The 21,274-nt window shown below is 45.4% G+C and overlaps 1 protein-coding gene across 1 annotated transcript in view; it reads left to right on the top strand.

Annotated features, from left to right (window-relative positions):
* The window catches only part of LOC144164209 (organic cation transporter protein-like), a 203,190-nt gene that overhangs the window by 53,316 nt on the left and 128,600 nt on the right, over positions 1-21,274 (top strand). The window contains exon 2 of the mRNA XM_077694726.1: positions 10,583-10,995. Coding sequence (XP_077550852.1) covers positions 10,603-10,995 — 393 coding nt within the window. The 5' untranslated portion in view covers positions 10,583-10,602. The remainder of the gene's footprint in view (positions 1-10,582; positions 10,996-21,274) is intronic.

The raw sequence follows: 21,274 nt of genomic DNA on the forward strand, positions 1-21,274 counted from the left end.
ACACAGAAAGGTCGGCCTGATGGTAGTATATCTGGCCAGTTATTCTGTGTCGGAAGGAAAGGGGGAGGAAAGAGCGTGGATAGAGGTCGAGAGAGATGAAGATGGTGGAGAAATGAATAAATGGCTATGTACAGAAGATGCCTATACATATACTGGGCATGTGTTAAAGTTATTTTACTTACTATAGTCACATCCTCTGTGTGAGCGAAGCAGCTGGTCGAGCGGAAGTCCGTAGTGAGTGACGTATCAATCTCGCTCGGATTTCTCCACTGAATAGCTCCACCGTGTGGAGCACCTCATGAAGTCATGTTTTTGTACTACACGCGGTTTTAGCCTGCCTGCACGCATACCCACGCATATCCACTCTGTTCCCGCACACACGTGCTTCACCACGGATGCAGAAGGTCCTTTCCTCGCCCTTCCCATCAGCTCGCGCTGATCCTGAGGTTGCAAGCTGGTCAACTGCCTCCAATAGTTTAATGAAAGTGGAATTTGGGATATTTGAGTTGTTCGCCCGTGAACATACCGTGAGCATACCAGGTTGCCGAGGGTAAACGTTTCCCCGATTATAGCGGAGTTTCAAGCAAACATGATGTCCAACCCGAGATCTTAGCCCGGAAATATTAGTACATACTTGTGTTGGTTTATGCACGACAGATTTTGCTATTCTTGGACACTTAGACACCCTTTAGCATGGAGAAATATCGTGTTTCTTGGCGTAGGATTGCGAGTCGTCAACTTTCTCCGCAAAGGGGAGTGCTGTATTCGTGGTCGAAAATACCATGGTGTGTGAGTTCGCGGACCTTTTGGTAGTTGCCTCGATCTGTTCAAGCCGTTGTACCCGGGTGTCCTAGTAAGGTCCTTAACGTTGTTCATTATGTGCTGAAGTGCACTCCCAAATCTTTTAGCTGTTCTGCCTGCAGCGAACACTCTAATGCTCTTTGAGGGTGTACAATGAAGTTGTACTTCTGTTTTCTACTTGACCTATTGGGATTGTCGCGAGGATTGCTCCAGCATGTGCTTCTTTGTTCCTGTGGATAGGAGAGCTATGCAGTGACAAAGACTGCCAGAATAGCCACGTACGACAATTGCTGCCTTCTACTGTCATAAATCCGCACTCTGTGTTTACGTTTTCTCGTGATAGTTCACTTTCCCTGAATTAATGTGATCCTGTCACATTGTCTTTTCTCGCGTAGGTTTGAATTTATGTTTTGGGGGGAGAGTTTTTTTAGCGGAGCCACTGAATCGCCCACATGACCGTGATGGCGTGCACTCGATAATTCACCATGGGGGGGTGAGTAGGCCGCGGAAGATTGTATCTTCCATACGATGACCCTCCCCGACTTCGTTTTCCCAGCACGCCTTTGGTACCAGGCAAGCGGTTTGTCTAGTTTCTTCAAGTATGTTTTAAGACACAATTCGGGGACCGATTCATTGTCATCATCATCAACAGGCAATTCAAACCTACGGTAGGACGAAAGCCTTCACCCGCTGTTGTGTGGCGCAACACAAACTTATTCCTTGCCGCCGAATTTCTTCACTTCGTCCCTCCGTAGAGCTAAAGGCCTTTTCCTTCTTTTAGACCCATCTCTGTCTGTCCATTCCGTTACGCTGCTGCCGCACCAGCTGTCAGTTTGTCTCACGCTATAAATAGCGAGGTGGAGGGCTGACTTATATGCTGTTCTGGTGATGGCATTCACTTGACCTTCTTCGCTGCGGGTAACTTACAATGGTACGGTAGGCTCAGCATAACCCGGATTGTGATCAAAAACTTCATGAGTCTTATCATCTATCCTTCTTGCTGTTCTGTTGGTTAAGTGTTTGATAATGTTGGGAAGTGGTGAAATATTTTCTCTTTCTTTTTTGGTGATCGTAAAGCCGGATCTGCCGCTTGGCTACAGGGCACGCCCAGCATTCTTACGTGACTGCTCTGTGGGAGGATATCCGTACCTTTTTTCAGGGTGAATTTTAACTTTGCCTCTTAATCCCTTGCGTTGTTCGTCAAACACAGCTTGCGCCGTGCGCAGAACCGTGGGATTATCGAAAATAATTGAAAAATTCCCGCATTAGACGTTATGCATTGGGTTTTGCAGTTGGTTTCTGCTCATATTGTATCTCTCCTTGATTTCTGAGTGACTGGCGTTAATACGTTGCCGCCTGTTTAAACTTGGTAAACTAACGCCCGCCTCAGTTCCACTGGAAAAGATTCCGCGGTGGCTCAGTGGGTAAGGCATCGCACTGCTGAACACAAGAACGCGGGTTTAATTCCCGGCCGTGGCAGCAGTTTTCCTGATGGAAGCAGATAATACAAACGTCAGTGTGCCCAAGTTTGAGACCACGTTAATGATCCCCAAATTGTCGAATTAAATCTGGAGCCATCCACTACTGCGCGCATCGTAGCGCGTGTGTGGCTTGGGCACGTGAATTAACGTGAATATAATTTTTACAAACCGGTAGAAAGAAACTTTTATTTTCATGACACGAGTTTTCGAGCGCGACTGGCGCTGTATCTGCCGAGCATGCTACGACCGACAGGACGCAGACCGAACTTTACTGCGCAGGCACGGCCGCTGATGGAAATGCGTATCCTTCCTTCTATCTCCGCCGTCTTCCTTTCCACACTTCAGTGGCCGTTGCTCTCATATTCGAGATTTATGCGAACGCTCACAGCTCGCTGCTTTAAAGGGGTCCTGAAATACCTTCCGCCGATGCATGGATGTACATGTACCCAAATAAAGCAATGTATTTGCAATCTCCTCCCGCAAGAATTTTGTTAAAGCGATGCGTATTAGCTGAGAAATCGTAAATCAAAAACCGCGCATTATCGTCGCTCCGCGTTTCCTCCTCCTTTCGACTTACTCTCCGCTGTTGACGGCGCGCGGCCTTGCCTCCCATGATGCTGCGCTCCGCAGCGGTGACGTACTTCCGCTGTTGCGCTGCTCAGACCGTCGTCTGCTACGGGAAAGCTTTGTTGACACCATGAATCCCGCACTTCGCTTAAGGCTGGAAAACCGAACGAAAAATCTGGCCGCATGTGTGCGGCGGCCTGGCCTTGCCCTTTCGCGGTGTTCGTTGGTGCAGTTGCTATCGGTGGCACGTGACTTTTTATCGGCGGCGAACTCGCAGCCGTACGGGAAAGATCGTGCGCTCGTTCCCTTTGATGCACCGACACTGTTTATCCAAAAAGTGCCGTATCAGATGAGGCCCCGCTGGTGCCGGGTCTTATTTTGCGGCGGTCGTAATTCCTGCCGGCGGCATGTGAAAAAGACATTTTAAACCGATACAGAACCCGTGCACAAAACGCCAGTTCAGCTTGGGGCGACGCGTGGTGGAGAGCGGCAACGTTGTCAAAGCATGCTCCACCGCGGCTCTGGGCTTTCTAGCGCTGGAGCGAGCGCCACTTCTTTGAGAATCTCAAACATCGGTTGCCTTGACAACAAGGCACAAACCACTGTAGAACTCAGTTACAGTTGCGTGTTCCCGGTTCAGCTCGGTGCCTCACCTCGCGACATGTGGGCACTGCAGGCGTACCACCCACTCCCATTGGGAAGTGCGAGATGCGTTTGACATTACAGGAGGCGATGGTGTGTGTGTGTTGTGGACGTCTTTGTTTCGCGATGCAATGCGACGTTGTGCTTCTGCGGGTGGATAGTGCTTCCCATGGTCTGGGTTATCTTTCTCGAGCGACGTACGACTCAACTTCGCATGGGGTATGTGCAGTGTGCGTGGCTAAAAGCCATCTCGGCTTGTGCGCCGGAGTTAAGTGACTTGCTGTTCGTCCCCGCAAACCGCGCGCGAGGTGAGTGCCGAAGTTACGACGGGCAGGAGGAGGCAACCCATCGTCTTTCAATCGCGGTTCAGACTTGCAACGCATGTTGTGACGTTGTGTTCGTTCGAAACCCATCTCTGGATTGTTTTGAAGTAGAATAAAATGTATGCGTCAAACCCGGGCATTCGGCTCAGGGCGTTCTTTGCGATTGCACGAAAGAAGTGCCACGGAGCTTCAACGCTTTCTTTACGGAACGTACTCAGGTAAGGGAATATCCATGTCGTGTTATGGCCGTGCTGCATTTAATACAAACGGTTAAACGTTTGTTTACACTTGTTTCGTTTGTCGTAAAATGTCCAAGCACTCCGGCACTCCGCCGGCAGATCAGCCGGCGAGCCGACGCTGAGCAGACGACTCATCTCTTTGCCGGAAGTGCGTGAAAAAGCCGCCCAATAGCAGGATGTCTAGCTCATGACGAACATCTGGGAATCGATGATGTAGACATGTGAAGATGGCGGCGTCCAAAAACACGAAGGAAAGGGTGAGAAAAAAGCGACAAACTTTGCAACAAAAGTGTGAGCTTTCCGCTGCGCGTTAAAGAGTAATACTTGGCACAGATGACGTTGATGACCCAATCTAACGATTGCGCTAGTTCATTTAGTGTGCTCAAAACGCCTTTCAGGGCCCCTTTAAATGTAGCTTCCGAGTGGCAGCGATGACGTATTTTCGTGGACGCTTGATGGGGACGGCTGATATCGGACGGCTAGCAGACACGGGGAAATCGAAAAGTACGTTACAACGTTCCCGCCATAAAGGATATGGCTGCGCCATCTAGAGTTGCGTATGTACGCAGGTTTTTGGGCATGATAAACTATCTGGCAAGGATTCTGAGCAATATTGCTGACGTATCAGCATCATTCCTGAGCCAGCCCTTGAAGGACCGAGAGTGTCATTGGGGACCGCCTCAGCCAAGATCATTCGAGGCTCCAAAAGCGTTCATGACCTCAGCGCAATGCGTCAGAAAATTCGACTCCAAGCTGCGCACCATTCTGTCTGCTGACGCATCGTCAGTCGTCACAGCTGTGTGCTTATACAAGTGCAGCTGGACGTGGAAAGGCGGCCTGTTGCGTATCACTCTCGGTCATTAACACGAACGGAGCAACTGTACGCACAAATAGAAAAGGAAGCGCTGGCGCTGACGTGGGCGGCAGAAAGGCGGGAGTGTTTTTAAAGCAAAGCTTTTACCTCTACCCTCCAGGGCTCTTTCCCGACCGTTGGTGTCAACAGAAAACTAAAATTAAAGCCAATCCACCCGGTGAATGTGGTTGGAAAGCAAAGCTGTAAACGGCACGCACAATGATTACCCATGCGACGTCACTAAGCGAAATGCACTCAACCAAACCCTCTATTGCTTGAAAGAGATATTCTTGGTAAGGTTAAATTAATGCATGATGCATGAACGGTGGTTGGTTGTGTTGTATTGGTGTAACACATGAGTTGAAACTGTTTTTTTTTTATAAAATTAAAGCTCAAACCCGGTGTTAGACGATCTCACTTCTTCCTTTCTGCCGTCGCGGACGGAGACGACGATATCGGCGGTAGAGATGCAGGACGAGCAGGAGGGTGAGGAGGCGGAAGATGAGGAGGAAAAACTAGGGCCCGTCTAGTTGCATGATTGCAACTTTTTCCCTATTTGTCCTGGTCATCAACTTGCTTGTGAAATAAATAAACATTCAAACAAACAAACATTCAACTTCTATTCCTATTTCTGAACGGCCCAGAGCGCGGCCCAGGGGAGTGGTTCCTTCACTGTAGCCCATATTCAGTCCGCGCTGCCTGTGCTCCGTCCACCAGCTGAAGTTGGGTAGGCAGAGAGGGGCTGGACAGCAGCATCTTTTATGCTGTTGCTGGGTAGTTTACGGAAAGAGAGGAGGGTGCTCAGGGCCACCTAAGTCGCACATCCCGATAATGTGCAGAGTGTTCCTACTTCTGAGCAAAATTTACACTGAGTGTCGTAGCCATCCGGGTGCTTTAAGTGAAGACGCGTCGGGTATGGGAAGGAGCCGGATTGTATGAGCCGTTTGTTGTTCTATGGAAAGGTCACGGTAAGGCGAAGGTAGGGTCTTTCTCAGCAGGCGATAATGCTGGGTTTTGTTCCTGAACGAGACAAGCGGGAGACTGTCCTCGTGCAGCTCCATAGCACGGTGGGTAAAAGTGCAGGCTTGGTGGGCGTATTCGTTGCCCCCATGGAAGCGCGACCGGGTGTTCAGATGAGCTGAATGGAACCATTTGGGAATGGTTTTTTTAGTACACGCAGTGCAAGTCGGGGGCACTGCCGAGTGGTAATTCTGGTAGGCTTGTTGGGAATCGGTGACTACCTTACCACTCTCGGTGTTGGCCTGAAGATGTAGGCCCAGGATCTAGATCTTGGGGCTTGGAGTGATGGCCTGGCCATCAAGGAGTATTTGAATGTGTTCCTTGAGGTGTCGTTTTGGCTGAGGGCGGACGACAAGAAGCTCAGAATTTTTGCGTGAACACTGGGAGCGACAGGCTTTACCACATTGGCGTTCTAGAAGTGAGATGCCATGGGTTGGTGCGAGCTTCCTTTAATGCTATCGCGTGGTATTCAGCGAGAATGCACGGATTATACCCGTCGACGTGCTTTCTGAGTGCCCCACTTGTTCTCCCCGTCTCTGCGTGGTTCGTACCTAAATGGGTAATACAGCGGGCTCTGGCTTTGTTACTCTATTATTGTTACTCTATGTTACTCCCACATATTGACAGCAGACAGGAATTCTACACTAATCACAATGTCACTGTGAATGAAGAAATTATGATAAGTAACTAAACTTGTAATGCTAGAGTTTTCTTAGCGGGCGACGTGAGTATAATTTTTTTTCAGAACAATTACAACATATTGAGAGGTACAGAACATTCGCGAGAAAGTAAGTTTTTCGAGTATACGCGACGCATACACGGACAGACGTCGACAATCGCCGGACGCTAGCTATTCGCAGCTCCGGTGTTAAACTGGTCCAACGTCTTTTCTCAATAAAAGGAACACTGGTACGCTGGGTAGCGTAGTCAAGATTTATGTTAAACATGCACGATGTTTTTTGACGTGAATGAAGGCAAGTATGAACCATGTCATCAGTTTCAGCCATTTGGCTAAAATCTTGCCATTTTGCCCGGCGAAGAATTGAATGAAAGACAAACAGGCAAACGTTTTTGCGTTTAGGTAGCCAAAGAAGGACAACTGTTTTCAAGAGCGAACACGTATGGAAACTTTCAGAGCGGGAAACAAGGAATCGAACGTATGTTTGACGTCGCCCCACTAGATATGCAGGGGCACAGCAGGGGAGCGCGCACCAAAAGCATGCAAAGCGTAGTTACGTGAGGCACAAGCGAAGGTCGCACATTCTTCGATGGGAAGTATTTTGAGGGTCATCGACGATCGCAGTTAACGGGGGTCGAAGGGAGAAATTTGTAACTCTGGCAGCCGAAGATGGGCTCATTGGCGCATCCGCGTGCCGCACGAGACATGTCACAATTTAACACAACCATTCTTCCTATATCAAACAGATCCTGCAAGACCCCTCACCCACTTGAAGGCTATAAACAAGACATTTCGAGCCAATTTCAGCGTCATCATGCTTTGGAGGAGTCTCGAACCGTTAAGAGAAATCGTGCACAATACTATAGGCAGTTTTAACATAGGGGAACCCGGCGTGTGGGGCCCTCCAAAGAGTCAGGTGGACCTAAACGCGATGCACTCGCGCGGCGAGATTTAGCAGAGGGGCGTCCCCAACAGCCCGCAACCGCCTGGCATTGCTGGGGTTGGCCCGTGTGTTGGAATTTTTAGGCTTAGCGTAGCAGCGGATATTTGGTCGTCGCTATCTGTACACAACTGCGAGTGAGAATGCCTAACACAACTTTTCACCACAACATCATCCCCTTTATCACATGCGGAACTTCATTTTCGCTATAAGTGCAGTTTGAGCGATCTGCGACCACGGCCTGTTTTGATTTTTCCGCGCGTTCAACCGCTCACGGCCCCGCGCTGCAGGGTTGAACCGTCGAACCGTAACATTTCCTGGGTCGAAAGCACAGGATTCTCCTGAACAACTCCCGACAGCAGCAGTGACATCACCAAAGACCAGGAATCAACAACACAAGTCAAGTAACTGTGAGGGCGCGGCAGGACTAGCCAGAAACGGTTGTCACTTGTATAAGTTGCAACATTAGGCATGTAACGAACCTGTAACAGCAGTAGTGCCGGCTTAGGCATGCTGTAGCCAGGCCAGGTGCCGCGCCGCTTGGCTCCTTTTGTAGTTGATCCGCTGGTGACGCGACCGTCCGCGACGAAAGAAGATTCACGGGCAGTCGATCTGCAGCCCCGAAGCCTTGATATGGCTCGAAGAAAAGCGGTGCTTCATGCTAGCCCAATTTACACCACACTAACATCAACTTTCCGGCAATTACAGCTTCTTTTTCATGATCAGATTGATTTGAAAGAGCGGCGACAAGCTGTTGCTTCCGTTGTCCACGTCGGTTCGAACCGCTTCGTATGCCGAGCGCTCAGGCGTGGCTGGAGTAAACGCGGACCGTTGCCGATGGAAGAAAGCGCTTGGATATTTCATGCTGTATTGATTTCTAGCGAAGGACGTGCGGAATCTACATATTTATGTCACCGATCGCCATAGTTGATCGGGGGGATGGGGAAACAAGCCGCAGGTTCCACTTCAGCCATGGTCACACGCAGTCTGGCTGGCCGCGAGAGCGACGCAAGAAAAGCAAGCTGCTCATGCAGCCAGCTTTGCGGCGCTGCTATTTGAGCTAATTAGCATGCGAGCTAAACGCAAACCCGAACCCCCTAGGCCAGCTTGGGTTTTGCGCACTCTATTGGCGATACTCAGGTTTTGAGAACGATGGTTAGGCTCAGGAAAAATTGCTCTGAATAGCGAGTGTTGAAAATGAGCAGAACAGTAATTTTCGGGAGCACAGTGGCTACACTAGCAGTCCTTCTGCCCACACCGTGAACGCTTCTCCGTTTTTCCCCTGAAACGCTGCATACTAGCACTGGCCTCATTTGTGAGCGATCTTTTCTCTATAGCGTGAGCGGTTGTCATTCAATATTTGGTGGATCTGTGGTGGTGGTGAATACAGGTAATGCTTTACCTATTATGATTTATTACACTTTTCCGTCAAACTTTATCTTGAACATTTGGGAAGAACTCCCAAAAGACAGCAAATGAAAGTTGCTGCAGTTTCGTTTATACCAAACGGTATGCGAAGGTTGTTATAGATATGAATTTGAAGAACTGTGGAATACCTTCACATAACTCAGCCTAATTCTAAAACGCAGCCGATGAACAAAATCTCTCTACTGAGATCGGAGGTCATCTAGTACAAGTACCCTCCACCCCTAACTTAGCTGTTAGAAAATACTTTACTTATTTAAAATCACGGGTATTTTTCGACCTCAATTCAGGGAAACTCGCTAGTGGCGCACGGATTTTTACGGGAGGAATGCGTAGACGTGAACGGTGTAGTATATCTTTCGATAGACAGGAAACGACCCACTGTGCGTGTGATGTATCCATAAACGAGGGGTAAGGACGTGCGTTGAACCTTCCAGTGCACAAATAAAAATGTGTTGAAAAAGAGCAGCTGCAGCAGTATAACCTTTTAGGATTATGGTGTTTCCACATCATATAGTTCCTTAGTCTTTCTTTAACGCGGACTTAGAAATACATCGCTGCTGCTGATCCGAAGGCTGTTTGAAGTTCCCTCACTCAGCAATTGATAAGGTACGTGGCCTGGTCGGGGTGTTGCTGCGCGTGATAACAACCAACCGCTACCTCATAAAACAGGCCCCATTTTTGAGTTCCACTTTCTAGGAGTTACTAAAGAAACCGTTAAAGGAACTTCTAAGAGTCCTCATACTCTGATACCGTAACACCCGCCACGGCGGCTCTGTGGCTACAGCGTTGTACTGCTGAGCACGAGGTGGCGGGTTCGACTTTCGACCGCAATGGCCGCTTTTCTGATTGAGACGAAAAGAGAACACACCCGTGTGTTCGAGATTTCTTCGTACGTTAAAGATCCTCAGTTGGTCAAAATTACTCTGCAGCCCTGCACTACGGCGCGCCTCTTCCCCTGCGAAGCGTGGGCGCGTTTAACTCTACAATCAATCATTTGGAATATTGAGAACATCAAAATGACCCACGCTGAAACATTTATGCTACGTTTTAATTCACCTTACAAGTTACATCATGGCTTAGCATGGGTAGAGTAGTCGAACTTTTAAAATATTTTTTTCCACCTACATTTTATCCACTGGTAGACGGCATGTCTGCTTAAAGCACAAGAGCCACTATAGAAAGTGCTGGTACGACGGAGAGTGATGGCGGCTTTTTTTGAAAGCCTTAGAGAACCCACCTGCCGAAACATAATGGTTGTGAAGTTCCATTTGCTGTAATGACAACTGTTAGCGCAGTTGCAACATAACGCAGTTGCACGTGGGTATATCTGCTGCGGGTTGTTTCTTAAGTGTGTGCTCAGCACGAAGACGTTGGCTTAGTTCGGCCAATGTGGGAATGATTCGGGTGGACTTTACAGTACAAAACACCTGTGAGCACGATATTACGGGTTCGTTAATAATCGCCGCTTCCTAGAATAATTGTTATCATTTCAGTACAACACGTAGTAACCACCTTGCGAATTTGGAATATTCACGGCAATATCACATAATAGACATACATCGTTTTCGTCAACTGCATCGTAATCGTTTTTCTTATGCCCACTTTACAGGTTCTACAGGACAGTCAGGCATGCTGGAAGTCGGCCAGGTCATCGGCTCGCCGGGCTGGTACCACCTTCTTGTTGGGGCCCTGAGCATCATCCGGTCTTTCCCCTGCTCCTGGACTATATACATGGGTCCCTTTGTAGTGCCTCCTGTGCAACACTGGTGCGCAAAGCCACACCTGCCGGCATTGGCGAACTGGACCGAGCAGCAGTGGAGGGAAGCCGCGATACCACCATTAACCACGGAACAAGGGCCGTGGAACAGATCGCGGAGTGATGCCCACGACTCCTGCCACTCGTACATGCTTCGAGAAGTCCACCCCAATGGCTCGGTCGACTTTGATGAGGCCACCCGTATTCCGTGCGGGTCTTGGGCATACGCCGAACAGTCGTCGAGGCATTCTTCTGCTGTTCAAGAGGTGAGAGCTGTTTTGTAATAGTAGCGTGTTGACCTGAAAAATGCCGGTTGGATACTGGCGCGAGTGGCTGTATTCCGTGCCGGTTATGTTCCGGTTCGACTAACGCACGCAGTGAACCCATTCGTGACGGGGTTTTTAAGCTTGGAACCTTTTCGCTATCGCGTTGGGCAAGTTGATGTTATAGCTCAGTGTAAAATATTTTAGCTCCGTAGCTCAAATGAGCGACAGAAATATGCTGGCTTCGTTTAGTCAAAATAGATTTTTCCCTATAACAATGCTACCAATTACAACGCCATTTTAAACAATTAGGCTAGAAAAAGGAAAAACAAATATAGGGTTTCAACGATCGGTTTACCAACGCATTTATCTCAGAGCCCTTAAAAGTTCTCAGGGACTTAAGCGATTGTTGGCCGATGACCAACGCCACCGCTAATAATCAAGGCTGTGGGATTAATTTGTGCCTTCAATCATTTTCGACTCTACTATTTGAGCTAAAAAAACGAGTAAAAAAAGCGACAGCCGCGTTTTGACTTATTACGCCACAGCAGACGTTTGATATTAGGGACTCCAAAAGTCTGTAAACATTTCTGACCAGTTTTTAGTGACAACAACCTACTTCACATCAGTAACAGAGTTAAGATTTATCAAAGGCTAGTTCTCCCGAACAGTTCCAGGTCTTGCTGGTCATTTTGACGCGTTTCAAGCGGAGCTGCAAGGATACGGAGCAGAGAAATCCTCCCCCCGGCGCAGAACCCCAATTCATTAGTATTTATCGTAACGGTGAGTGTCGACACCACGGACCCTGAGTACCCCTACTCGCGCTGTGGCCAACCGCGGCAAGGCACTTAAAAGTGAAGGGAGAGAAGTCTGAAACGGTGGCGGCCGGACCCTGATCAAGCTCCGGCTGATGGTCTCCCTGTCTGCCTACGGGCAGGGGGCTCAGGTTTCTGGCTGGGTACCAGGCTAACCCCAGTCGACTGTGCACTACTCCACGTCGGCTGTTTTTCTATGGTGTTGCCGTATGAAATTTCTAAATCCCCTCTAAATATTAGGGATCTGAAAAGAGTCCACTCCAAAGTAATTTATAAACCGCTATCGAAAATCGACCTTACAACCAATGACTGTATTTCTCGATTCCTTATTATGCAATTCGTCGACGAGTTTCCGCAAATTTATTAAACGGGCTCACGCATAGAGACCCTTCCCTTACTACCAAGGTGCAGCGGGTAAAGAAAAATACATTCAAATTGTATGTTTAGATATGAAATTGAAAACAAATGCGAAAAAATGTAATTACATCAGATAATCACACCGAAAATATTTCAATGTAGAACAGAAGATGAATACTCTACATCAAAAAGTCAATACAGCGTTATTTGCCGCTAATTTTGTGTGTGCATATGTGTGTAATGGTGACAAAATATTTGAGGGGTTAGCCTTGTTGAATATTACCATTAATTAGTTTTGTCATTTCTTCTAAAATATTTCTAATTTCTGTATATTTTATTAGCTCAGGTTTTCTTCTTGCGAGATTATTTCTATATACGGTAAAACGTTGTTCTCTGTGGTTATTTGTAATGGCAAATTGTGAAAGTAAAATTGGGATCTACCGTGTCCAGTAATAACATGCAAGGTTTGTGGCAGAGTTTGTGGGAAAGTGGGCCGGAATTTTGTGAACATTTTTTGTGAGCGTTTTTATTCATTGGGATGTTTAGCTTTTATTTCTTTCTTGTTGCCACTGAACATTTAAGGGTTTTCGTATGTTAATATTGAGCTGTTTTTTCATAAATTCTAGTAAAGTAGGCCACTCTATTTTTTCGCCATATTTTGCTGCTTTGCACAATCGGTATTCCTCATCGCGAACTTCATCAACAGCGCTTCCGGGGAAAAACGCGGTGCGAGAAACTTACTTCGGGAGACGTGTTAATTGACGTCAGCCACAAAGAGCCGTTGAATGAACTTGTGAAACAAACTGGCACAAATGGCCCGGAAATCACAGTGACACTGCACAGCCCACTGAACTCGTGTCAAGGCATCACATCGGAAATAGACCTCATAAAAAATACTGAAGCCGACATCCTGCAAGGGCTCCGTGACCAAGGGGTCAAAGCAGGCCACCGCATTAGGATTAGACTATACACCCCGGTCCCCGCCGGGCTGCTCTAGGGAAGCCCACGTCGCCACATCAACCACAGAGCCTGCGGCAGTTGTGACCACCCAAACCCCTGCCTTTAGTACTTCCGATGACGCAGTGGGTATAGAATAATATTAATGTTTATTATAACCATATAAAAAATACACATGCGGGCCTGCCAAAGCCACAGTAGGCTTGTGGGGCAGTGCCCGGCAGCTGACAACACTCATACATAAAAGATTGCTGTGATGGATACAATTCACTACTCGACGGGATTAGTCATACAATTCAAACGGGATCCGTCATACAATTCGACGGGATTAGTCATACAATTCAAACAGTACAGACTTTATTTCTTTACTACTGCTTAACGAAAAGATTTCATCCGGTAAGGTGTTTAGAAGCGAGGGGACATAGTGAATGCGAAGGCGTTCGCCATATCTATGCACTAGGAAGGTACCGACTACTATGACCGCCGCGGCAAGTTTTTTGCCTCTGGCGCCCATGAGTATTCCAAGTCCCACATCTGCTGGAGCGCACCCCAGAGAGCCCAGTCCGTCGGTTGTCCCACGCGCACTAGATGAACCAATGAACGTCACACCATCTCCACTGACGCTGCAGGTGCCCCGGGATCGGGGCCGGTTTCTTGAGCGACGTAGCCAAGAATAACTGCTCCCTAGCTTAATAAATGACACAAACACCCGCCGCGGTGGCTCAGTGGCTAAGGCGTTGCGCTGCTGAGCACGAGGTCGCGGGTTCGATTCCCGGCCGCGGCGGCCGCTTTTCTGATGGAGGCGAAAAGCAAAAACGCCCGTGTGTACGAGATTTCGGCGCACGATAAAGATCCCCAGGTGGTCGAAATTAATCCGGAGTCCTCCACTACGGCGCGCCTCATCGCCTGCGTTGCGTCGGCGCGTTAAACCCTAGAATCAATCAAAATAAATGACACAATCCAAAGCGCGTCTTCAGCAAAGTCTTCCAAGACCAAAATTATGCGCCAGAACATATTTCAATAACACTTAGAGGCCTTACTAAAAATGTGGACGATGTATACATAACGATTCAATCTATGCCTTCAGGAGACCAACCTAAATTGAACAGACACTTCCTGAGGCAGTACACAGTATTTCAGAAAGACGCAGAAGTTTGTACCTACTCCCCCCCCCCCACGGGGGGAGGGGGGGCATGTAGCATTAGCCGTTCAAAATCACTATGCTGTCGCCATCTTATTCTTGTACGAACCATTGAAGTGGTTTCTGACAGGGCAATTATTCTTAGTAGACCTGTAACAGTATGCTCTTTGTATGGAACGTTTTTTATTGTTTATTATACATGAATTTGATAACTTAATAAACAAACTGCCCAAGACAAACATATTGTCACGAAGCCACAGACGACGCAGTTGTCTTCGAGGAAAATAAGTTTATTGGAGCGAACTTCTGCTCCCCTAACAACTCAAAGAATACAGAGGCGGCGAAGCAGCAGTCAACAAAGTGACGTACGCATGCGAGCTACGGCGAGTCGAATACCCCGGCTTCTGCTCTGCAGGCTTTATAGGTTTCGGCGCGCGTGGTTCTCGAACCGTCGATTCGCATCTAGAACATTGTAGATCCAGGAAGATTATTCTGGGCTGTTTAGGTTAGATCGGAATGCTCTCCCCATCAGAACAGATAACACATGCGGCACAGAAAGAAAGAGTGGAACACGCGCTTCCCTTGGCACAGAGATAACACAGACCGGTGCAGCCGGGCGGTAAAAGCAAAACACAAATAAACACAATTCATGGTTGGCGGCAATATTAATGGGCGTCCTAACGCAGACAACAATCCTTGGGACTCTGGACACCATCATCTCCAGGGCCGCGCTATTAGAAATTTTTGTTTGTTACCCGGATCGTGCCTATTTGGATAAGAACACCCAAGAACGAGAATGATTAGAACAAGAACACAAAAAATAACGATTATTTGAACAAGAATGATTAGAAAAGACATTATCTGCCCTGTTTAACAATACAGAGGACATTTCTCAACACTTTCAATAGGTATCTAGTAACAAACGATCTCACGAGCCGTACAAGGCTCAATTTGGGCACATGCAAGCCTTGAGCACCTGGCCCTGATCACATAACTCATACTGCAGTTTAAGACGTAACCCAGCCTATTAAAAAACACTGCTGTAGTTATTTAACAAAATATGGGTGACTGGATACGTTCCTACGACTTGAAAAAAGGCAGTTGTAGTTGCCACACTACAAAAACGAAAAGAGACATGTATGCCCGAAAGTTTCCGTACGATAGCTTTGACAAGTTACCTGGGAAAGGCTCTGAAAATGGGGAATAAAAGGTTTATATATTGTCTTGAGGTTTATGTATTGTCTTTATATATTGTCATTTTCCTTTTGAGAAATTCAATTACAGGCTTTGCAAACCGTCTTCCTGAACGAGCATTAACGATTCCACGGTAATTATCGGCAACTTCAAGGTAAAGGCACGAACTTTATGCCGTGGGCTTGTTCTTGAAACCCTGTAAAGTCTACATGAGCAAATTGAAACAAGGCGTAAAGATATTCCCCAACGTTCAGTTCTTCGACGCAACGGTAGCGTTCTGCCTCGCTTCGCTTCAATATTGACCAGCACGCCGTGAAGCCATCATGATTATTTATTGTAAGTTACTCTTTCGAGTAGTTAACCCAGAAAAAAATTGTGGCATGGCCTGCAGATCCAGCACTCCGGGACAGAGATGTAGCATTCCCACATTGAGGGCTTCCAACGAGTCCTAAGGAAGCAGAGCCCTAATACAGAAATAGCAACCATTCATTCACGAAAGGGCCGTTTATGCCATATTTTACGCCTGGGTAACGTGCGCCCAGGTCGTCAAGGTATCAAGGGAAGCGCTATTCAGGTATTCAACAATGAAAACTCCTCCCTAACGCCACAAACTTGAGTATCGAATTAATTGATTCGCCAAATTCAGTGGTAGCCAATTTGCATGGCAAGCCGAATTTAGAAACAATTAAATCTGCAGAAGAAATTGTTCAGAATTTGGCAGGTATCATGAATGGGTGTTCGAAAATTGCAAGACTGGCCTCCCAGTCACACAGCAGCTAATGCACGGAAGCATCTGTTGTGCAACACTCGCTGCATATCAATGCTTTCGAGCGTGAACTATTCGCTCAGCCCGACCAGAGGGAAAGAATTCCACTCAAACCCAGCCGTATTTTAAAAGATATATTTGAAGTAAAATAACACACCAGACTTTTCAGTTATGAGTAAGAGCTCAATATGTCGATGTGTTTACTCGGTGGAAGGGTTTTTCTGAGGGAGCTGTCTAAGCAGCCCATGATTCGGCATTAAAATTAATTCGTTGTAATTCTGTCCTGCGTGACGTGCTTGCTTGCTCGGTTTACTTTGATTATGTTCGACTAAAATTTGCATGTTAAGTGTCCCGTCAGTGAGAGGCAAGTATAGCTTGATGGTATCAGGAATACAAAATCAACACATAAAAATTCTTTTAGCTAAATGCCTACGAGGGCACATGTGTATTCTGTTCTATAGAGCGAGACCTCTGGCCAGATTCTTGTATCACCAATCTAATCTTAGTAAAAAGGACAGCGAATTTAAACTTTTTGTTGAACAATAAATTTACTTTCGCTTTATCTCTTAAAACATAGAAGTGGGGTTGCTGCAAACTACTGACATTTAAAATGTCTCCATTATTAGTGATATTGCCGGAAAGTCTCGATTCCTCAGCATTCTGATAAACTTCTTGATTCCAAGCGGGAATGTAGCATCTGGCTTATCTGTGGACATCAAAAGATATCCTTGAATCTTAGAATCTGGGTACTATTAAAACTTCGGTAGCGACTGTAATTTTTCAGGAAATGTAAAAGAAACGTACAAGGTTTAACTTTGAGCGCAATATTGTGTCAACTGAATCACAGGGCAAAAGACAATACTCACCAAAGACAATACTTAAGCAACACAATACAGCTAGTTTGCTACATCCCGCACTGAGTCTAAGCAGTTTTCTAACGGTTGGTAACTTCCACTGCCGCACATATTATCTGAGAATACACTAGCGAAGAGGCACTTTTATGCACCGAAACCTACCAGAACACTTTCACTAATGTTCTTAAAACATTGAATCTGTACCCCTCATGTCCGAACTCTTTCTTGTGCGTCTTAAGAAGTTTCCCGGCGTTTACAATTTGGCGTTGTCTCTTTATCGTCGATACTCACGAGATTAGCTTGACAGCAATATTCTAAAAATAGTCACTGCAACAGTACTTGTGGGGTCACCTGTTCTGGCGCACAAAACCACGATTTTCACTCGGGAAGCACGATTTATATTGCTAATTGTAAACATTATTGCATATAAAATACAGAGCTCAATCGGTAATTGTCTTAATGTAAACTCATTGCCTTAATAAAAAATATATTGCCTTATTGTAAACTCTGTTAAAATGTAAGGTACAAGAACTATGCCATTAACACCATCATGTCCACCTACAAAAAAATCACTGTCTGCTGGCTGTCTGGCCACTATGATATTCATAAAAATGTGGTCCCCTCCACCGGCAGCCACGGCTGCGGTGCAAGGCGTCGCAGCGTAGACAAATTTCTTTATTTTAAGGTCAAGCAATCACCGGACTGCAAGAGAAATGGGAGAAACAAGATCGTAATAAACGAGGCACATTGAAACAACGCAAATATATCAATGGGAGTAGGTATCGCAGGTTTCCATTTGTACACAAGGTCCATAGGCTTTCGGCACTGTCGTCAAAAATGTGTGTACCAGCAGTTATTTGAAACACGGCTTCGTTCTCTATGCCTCAGTGTGAGATGGAAAAATATGTACACCTTTGAAAACGTACGCTTTCCATTTCTCAACGACTAGCATGATTATAGCTGCGACCAAATTTTTAGTTCCCAGAAAGCATGTTACTATCTTAGTAAGGCTTTGTTATTCATTTGATTATTTCATTTTTATTTCATTTATTTAAACAAACCATGTCTCGGGAGGAGGGGCAAAAGGAAGTTTAACTCTGCCTGACGGCGGCCATCAACCCCGGACAAGTAACATTGTAACATTGTACAGCAACGGTAGAAACAAAACATGACAACTGGCTATACAAAGGTGATGTATAAAAAAACAATATTATACATTTTTTTCGAAATAATATAGTAGAAATTGCAATAGGCGCACAACACAAATATTTACAAACTACACAGCGTAACGCTACACGATTCCACACTTAATTCCAATAAAATACAGGAAAAGGAAAAATCGTACATTTGTCAAAAAGTGCATTTATCAATTGTACACTTATCAAAACGCAGCAAGCACAACAGGCGCACAACAAAAATTATAACAAACTACACAGAGTACCGCTGTACAAACTACACGGAGTAGCGCTACAGAATCCCCGATATTAGGTAATGTTTAATTTTTTTCTTTAGCGCGAGCCAAGACGTGGTGTGTTGCAGTAATTCTAGAGCAGCTGTGTGTTTATTTAGATAGGTGGGAATTCGGTGGTCTAATTTTTGCATGCCATAGTTTGTTCGGATCATTGGCGTCCTAAAACAACTCGTCCGAAGATCGTATTGCACATTCACTGATATATATTGTTCCAAAAATAATAGTTCTTTGATATTTTCCTACGGATATAAAGACTAAGCTTAAGGTCGAACAACTGATGCATTGTAAGAATACCGTGCTGCAAAAATAATGGGGCAGAGTCGTGCGTACTAGGTACATTCTCAATGCAGCGAAGAGCTCTTTTTTGCAGTACTAGAAGTCTGTTTAAATTAGTTGCCGTCGTGCTTCCCCATACTAACAGACAGTAATGAAGATGAGACTGCACTAGCGCGTAGTACATTTGGCGCATGAGCCAGATCGGGACCAGACATCTAATTCTATAAAGAAAACGAGCAGACCTTGAAACAACGGCGTTTACCTTACTAATAAGAGTCCAACTGAGGTTTTCATCAAAAAGAATTCCTAGAAATTTAAAAGCGGGCACCCGTTCGATAGAAGTGTTTAGAAATTCTAAGAAAGTGTCATAATCATCGAGCTTGTTTCTGTGTTTAAAAATAACGTATTTTGTTTTTCTTGACGTTTAATTCAAGTTTATTTAGAGTCAGCGACTTTGATAGTTCAATGAGCCAGTTATTAACCGATGTTTCTAAGTTACGCAAGGACAGACCAGAAAAAACACACTAGTATCATTGGCATAGAGCGTAATAACAGGAGTGGAAGGAATATGTACAATGTCGTAATTGTATAAAATAAACAGCAGTGTGCCCAAAATGGAACCTTGAGGAACTCCACAGGAAATACCTTTTGTCGACGATAGGTAGCCATTGAGGCTGGTCAACTGTAAGTGTTCGGATAAGTAACTACGGAGCAAATTCAAGGCGACACCTCGGATCCCATAGAAGGGACGTTTATCAATATCTCATGCCTAATGGAGTCAAATGCCTTTCTGAAATCTACAAAAAGTCGAATGGTATATTCTTTATTTTCAAAATTATTCAGTATCCTTTCTTTAATATTTAACAATGCCACTTCGGAAGAACGGTGTTTACGAAAGCGAAATTGTTGGTCCACAATCGCGCCAGTCCAATCTAGAAATTTAGTTAACCTTTTTTTTTAAGTATTCGAGTAACTTCGAGAAAATTGGAAGGACTGAAATGGGTCTATAGTTGTTCATATTGTCCATTGGACCACCTTTATGCAATACGGCTACTCGGGCAATTTTCATTGCATTCGGAAAGATGGCAGTAGTGAACGCTTGATTACAAATATGAAGCAAAGGCATGCACAAAAAATTCGCGACAGCTTTAGCAGACTGAGTCTTAATGTAGTCGTAACAGGCCGACGTGTTATTAGAAAAAGATTGCAGAAAAGAATGTATTTCGACTTCCGTGCATGGTGAGAGAAAAATAGTGTTATTGGAAACAGAAAAATTTGTGTGATCAATATCAACTTTTGAGTCATATACTGCTTCGGATACACATGACGTAACAAAATGTTGATTAATATTTTCGGCAAGAAATTTGTTACTATATTCTCTGTCATCAAACGTGAGCGTAGATGGGATTGTAGTAGAAGGGTTGCCGATGATAGTCCTCGCTAGGTTCCAATGTTTTTTGGGTTCTGTTGCGATAGACCAGAACTTTAATTTATAATACTGTTGCTTAGCTTTCCGACGGTCAGAATTGAGCGTCTTCCTTAAACGCCTGTATTGGGAAAACATTTGGGCATCTTTTTCGCGAATGAACTTATCGAAGAGCTTATCTTGTGCTTTAATTCTTGTGCACAATTCACGTGATACTCGTGATTTCCTGGACTGCCTGTATTTTTTATTCGGTTGCAGTGTGAATGCATTATCATTCACACTTGCTAATAAACTTTGCTAATAAATAATATATAAATAAATAATAAGCATTGCTAATAATAATAAACTTTGGTAAATAACTTTGCTAATAAAAAGGTCGGAAGACAGATCAGGATTGCTCGCATTATACACATCATTCCAGTGTGTGTCTTCCAGCTTGAGATGAAAAGCATGCAAGGCTGACTCAGTGAATTTACGAGTGGATACGGGGTTATCCCGCACAATTTTCTTCTTATTTCTAACGTTTTCAAAGAAACAAAAAATTGGTAAATGGTTGCTTATGTCGACCGATAATTTACCTGCATGAACAGTACTTGGTTCAAAACTGGTGCCGCACAAATCAATAACCGCCGCACTTTCCAAAGTGATTCTCGTTGGTGAAACAATTGAATTACGGCAAGAAAACGATTCGAAAATATCTTGAAAATTTTGGCGCTGCAAGGTAGAGACAGACATGTCAATGTTAAAGTCACCGACAAGAATGATCTGAAGATTGAATTGTAATGCATATTCAAAGGAAGTGGTAAGAAACTTCAAGAATTCCTGAATATTACCTGATGGAGGGAGATAAACTGACAAAATATTTTTTTCAAAACACCGAACAATAGAATCGTAGTCATTATTAACATTAGAAAATGCTAGGAGCACTTCATATGTTATGTTATCTTTGATGTAAATTGACGTTCCACCTCCTTTTCGATTGGTTCGGTACACGCCCTCTGTCTTGGACCCCTGTAAAGCTACGG

The sequence above is a fragment of the Haemaphysalis longicornis genome, unplaced genomic scaffold, assembly GCF_048455015.1.
Source record: "Haemaphysalis longicornis isolate Haplotype H1 unplaced genomic scaffold, Haemaphysalis longicornis Haplotype H1 scaffold_13, whole genome shotgun sequence".
In the NCBI taxonomy this organism is placed as follows: Eukaryota; Metazoa; Arthropoda; class Arachnida; order Ixodida; family Ixodidae; genus Haemaphysalis; species Haemaphysalis longicornis.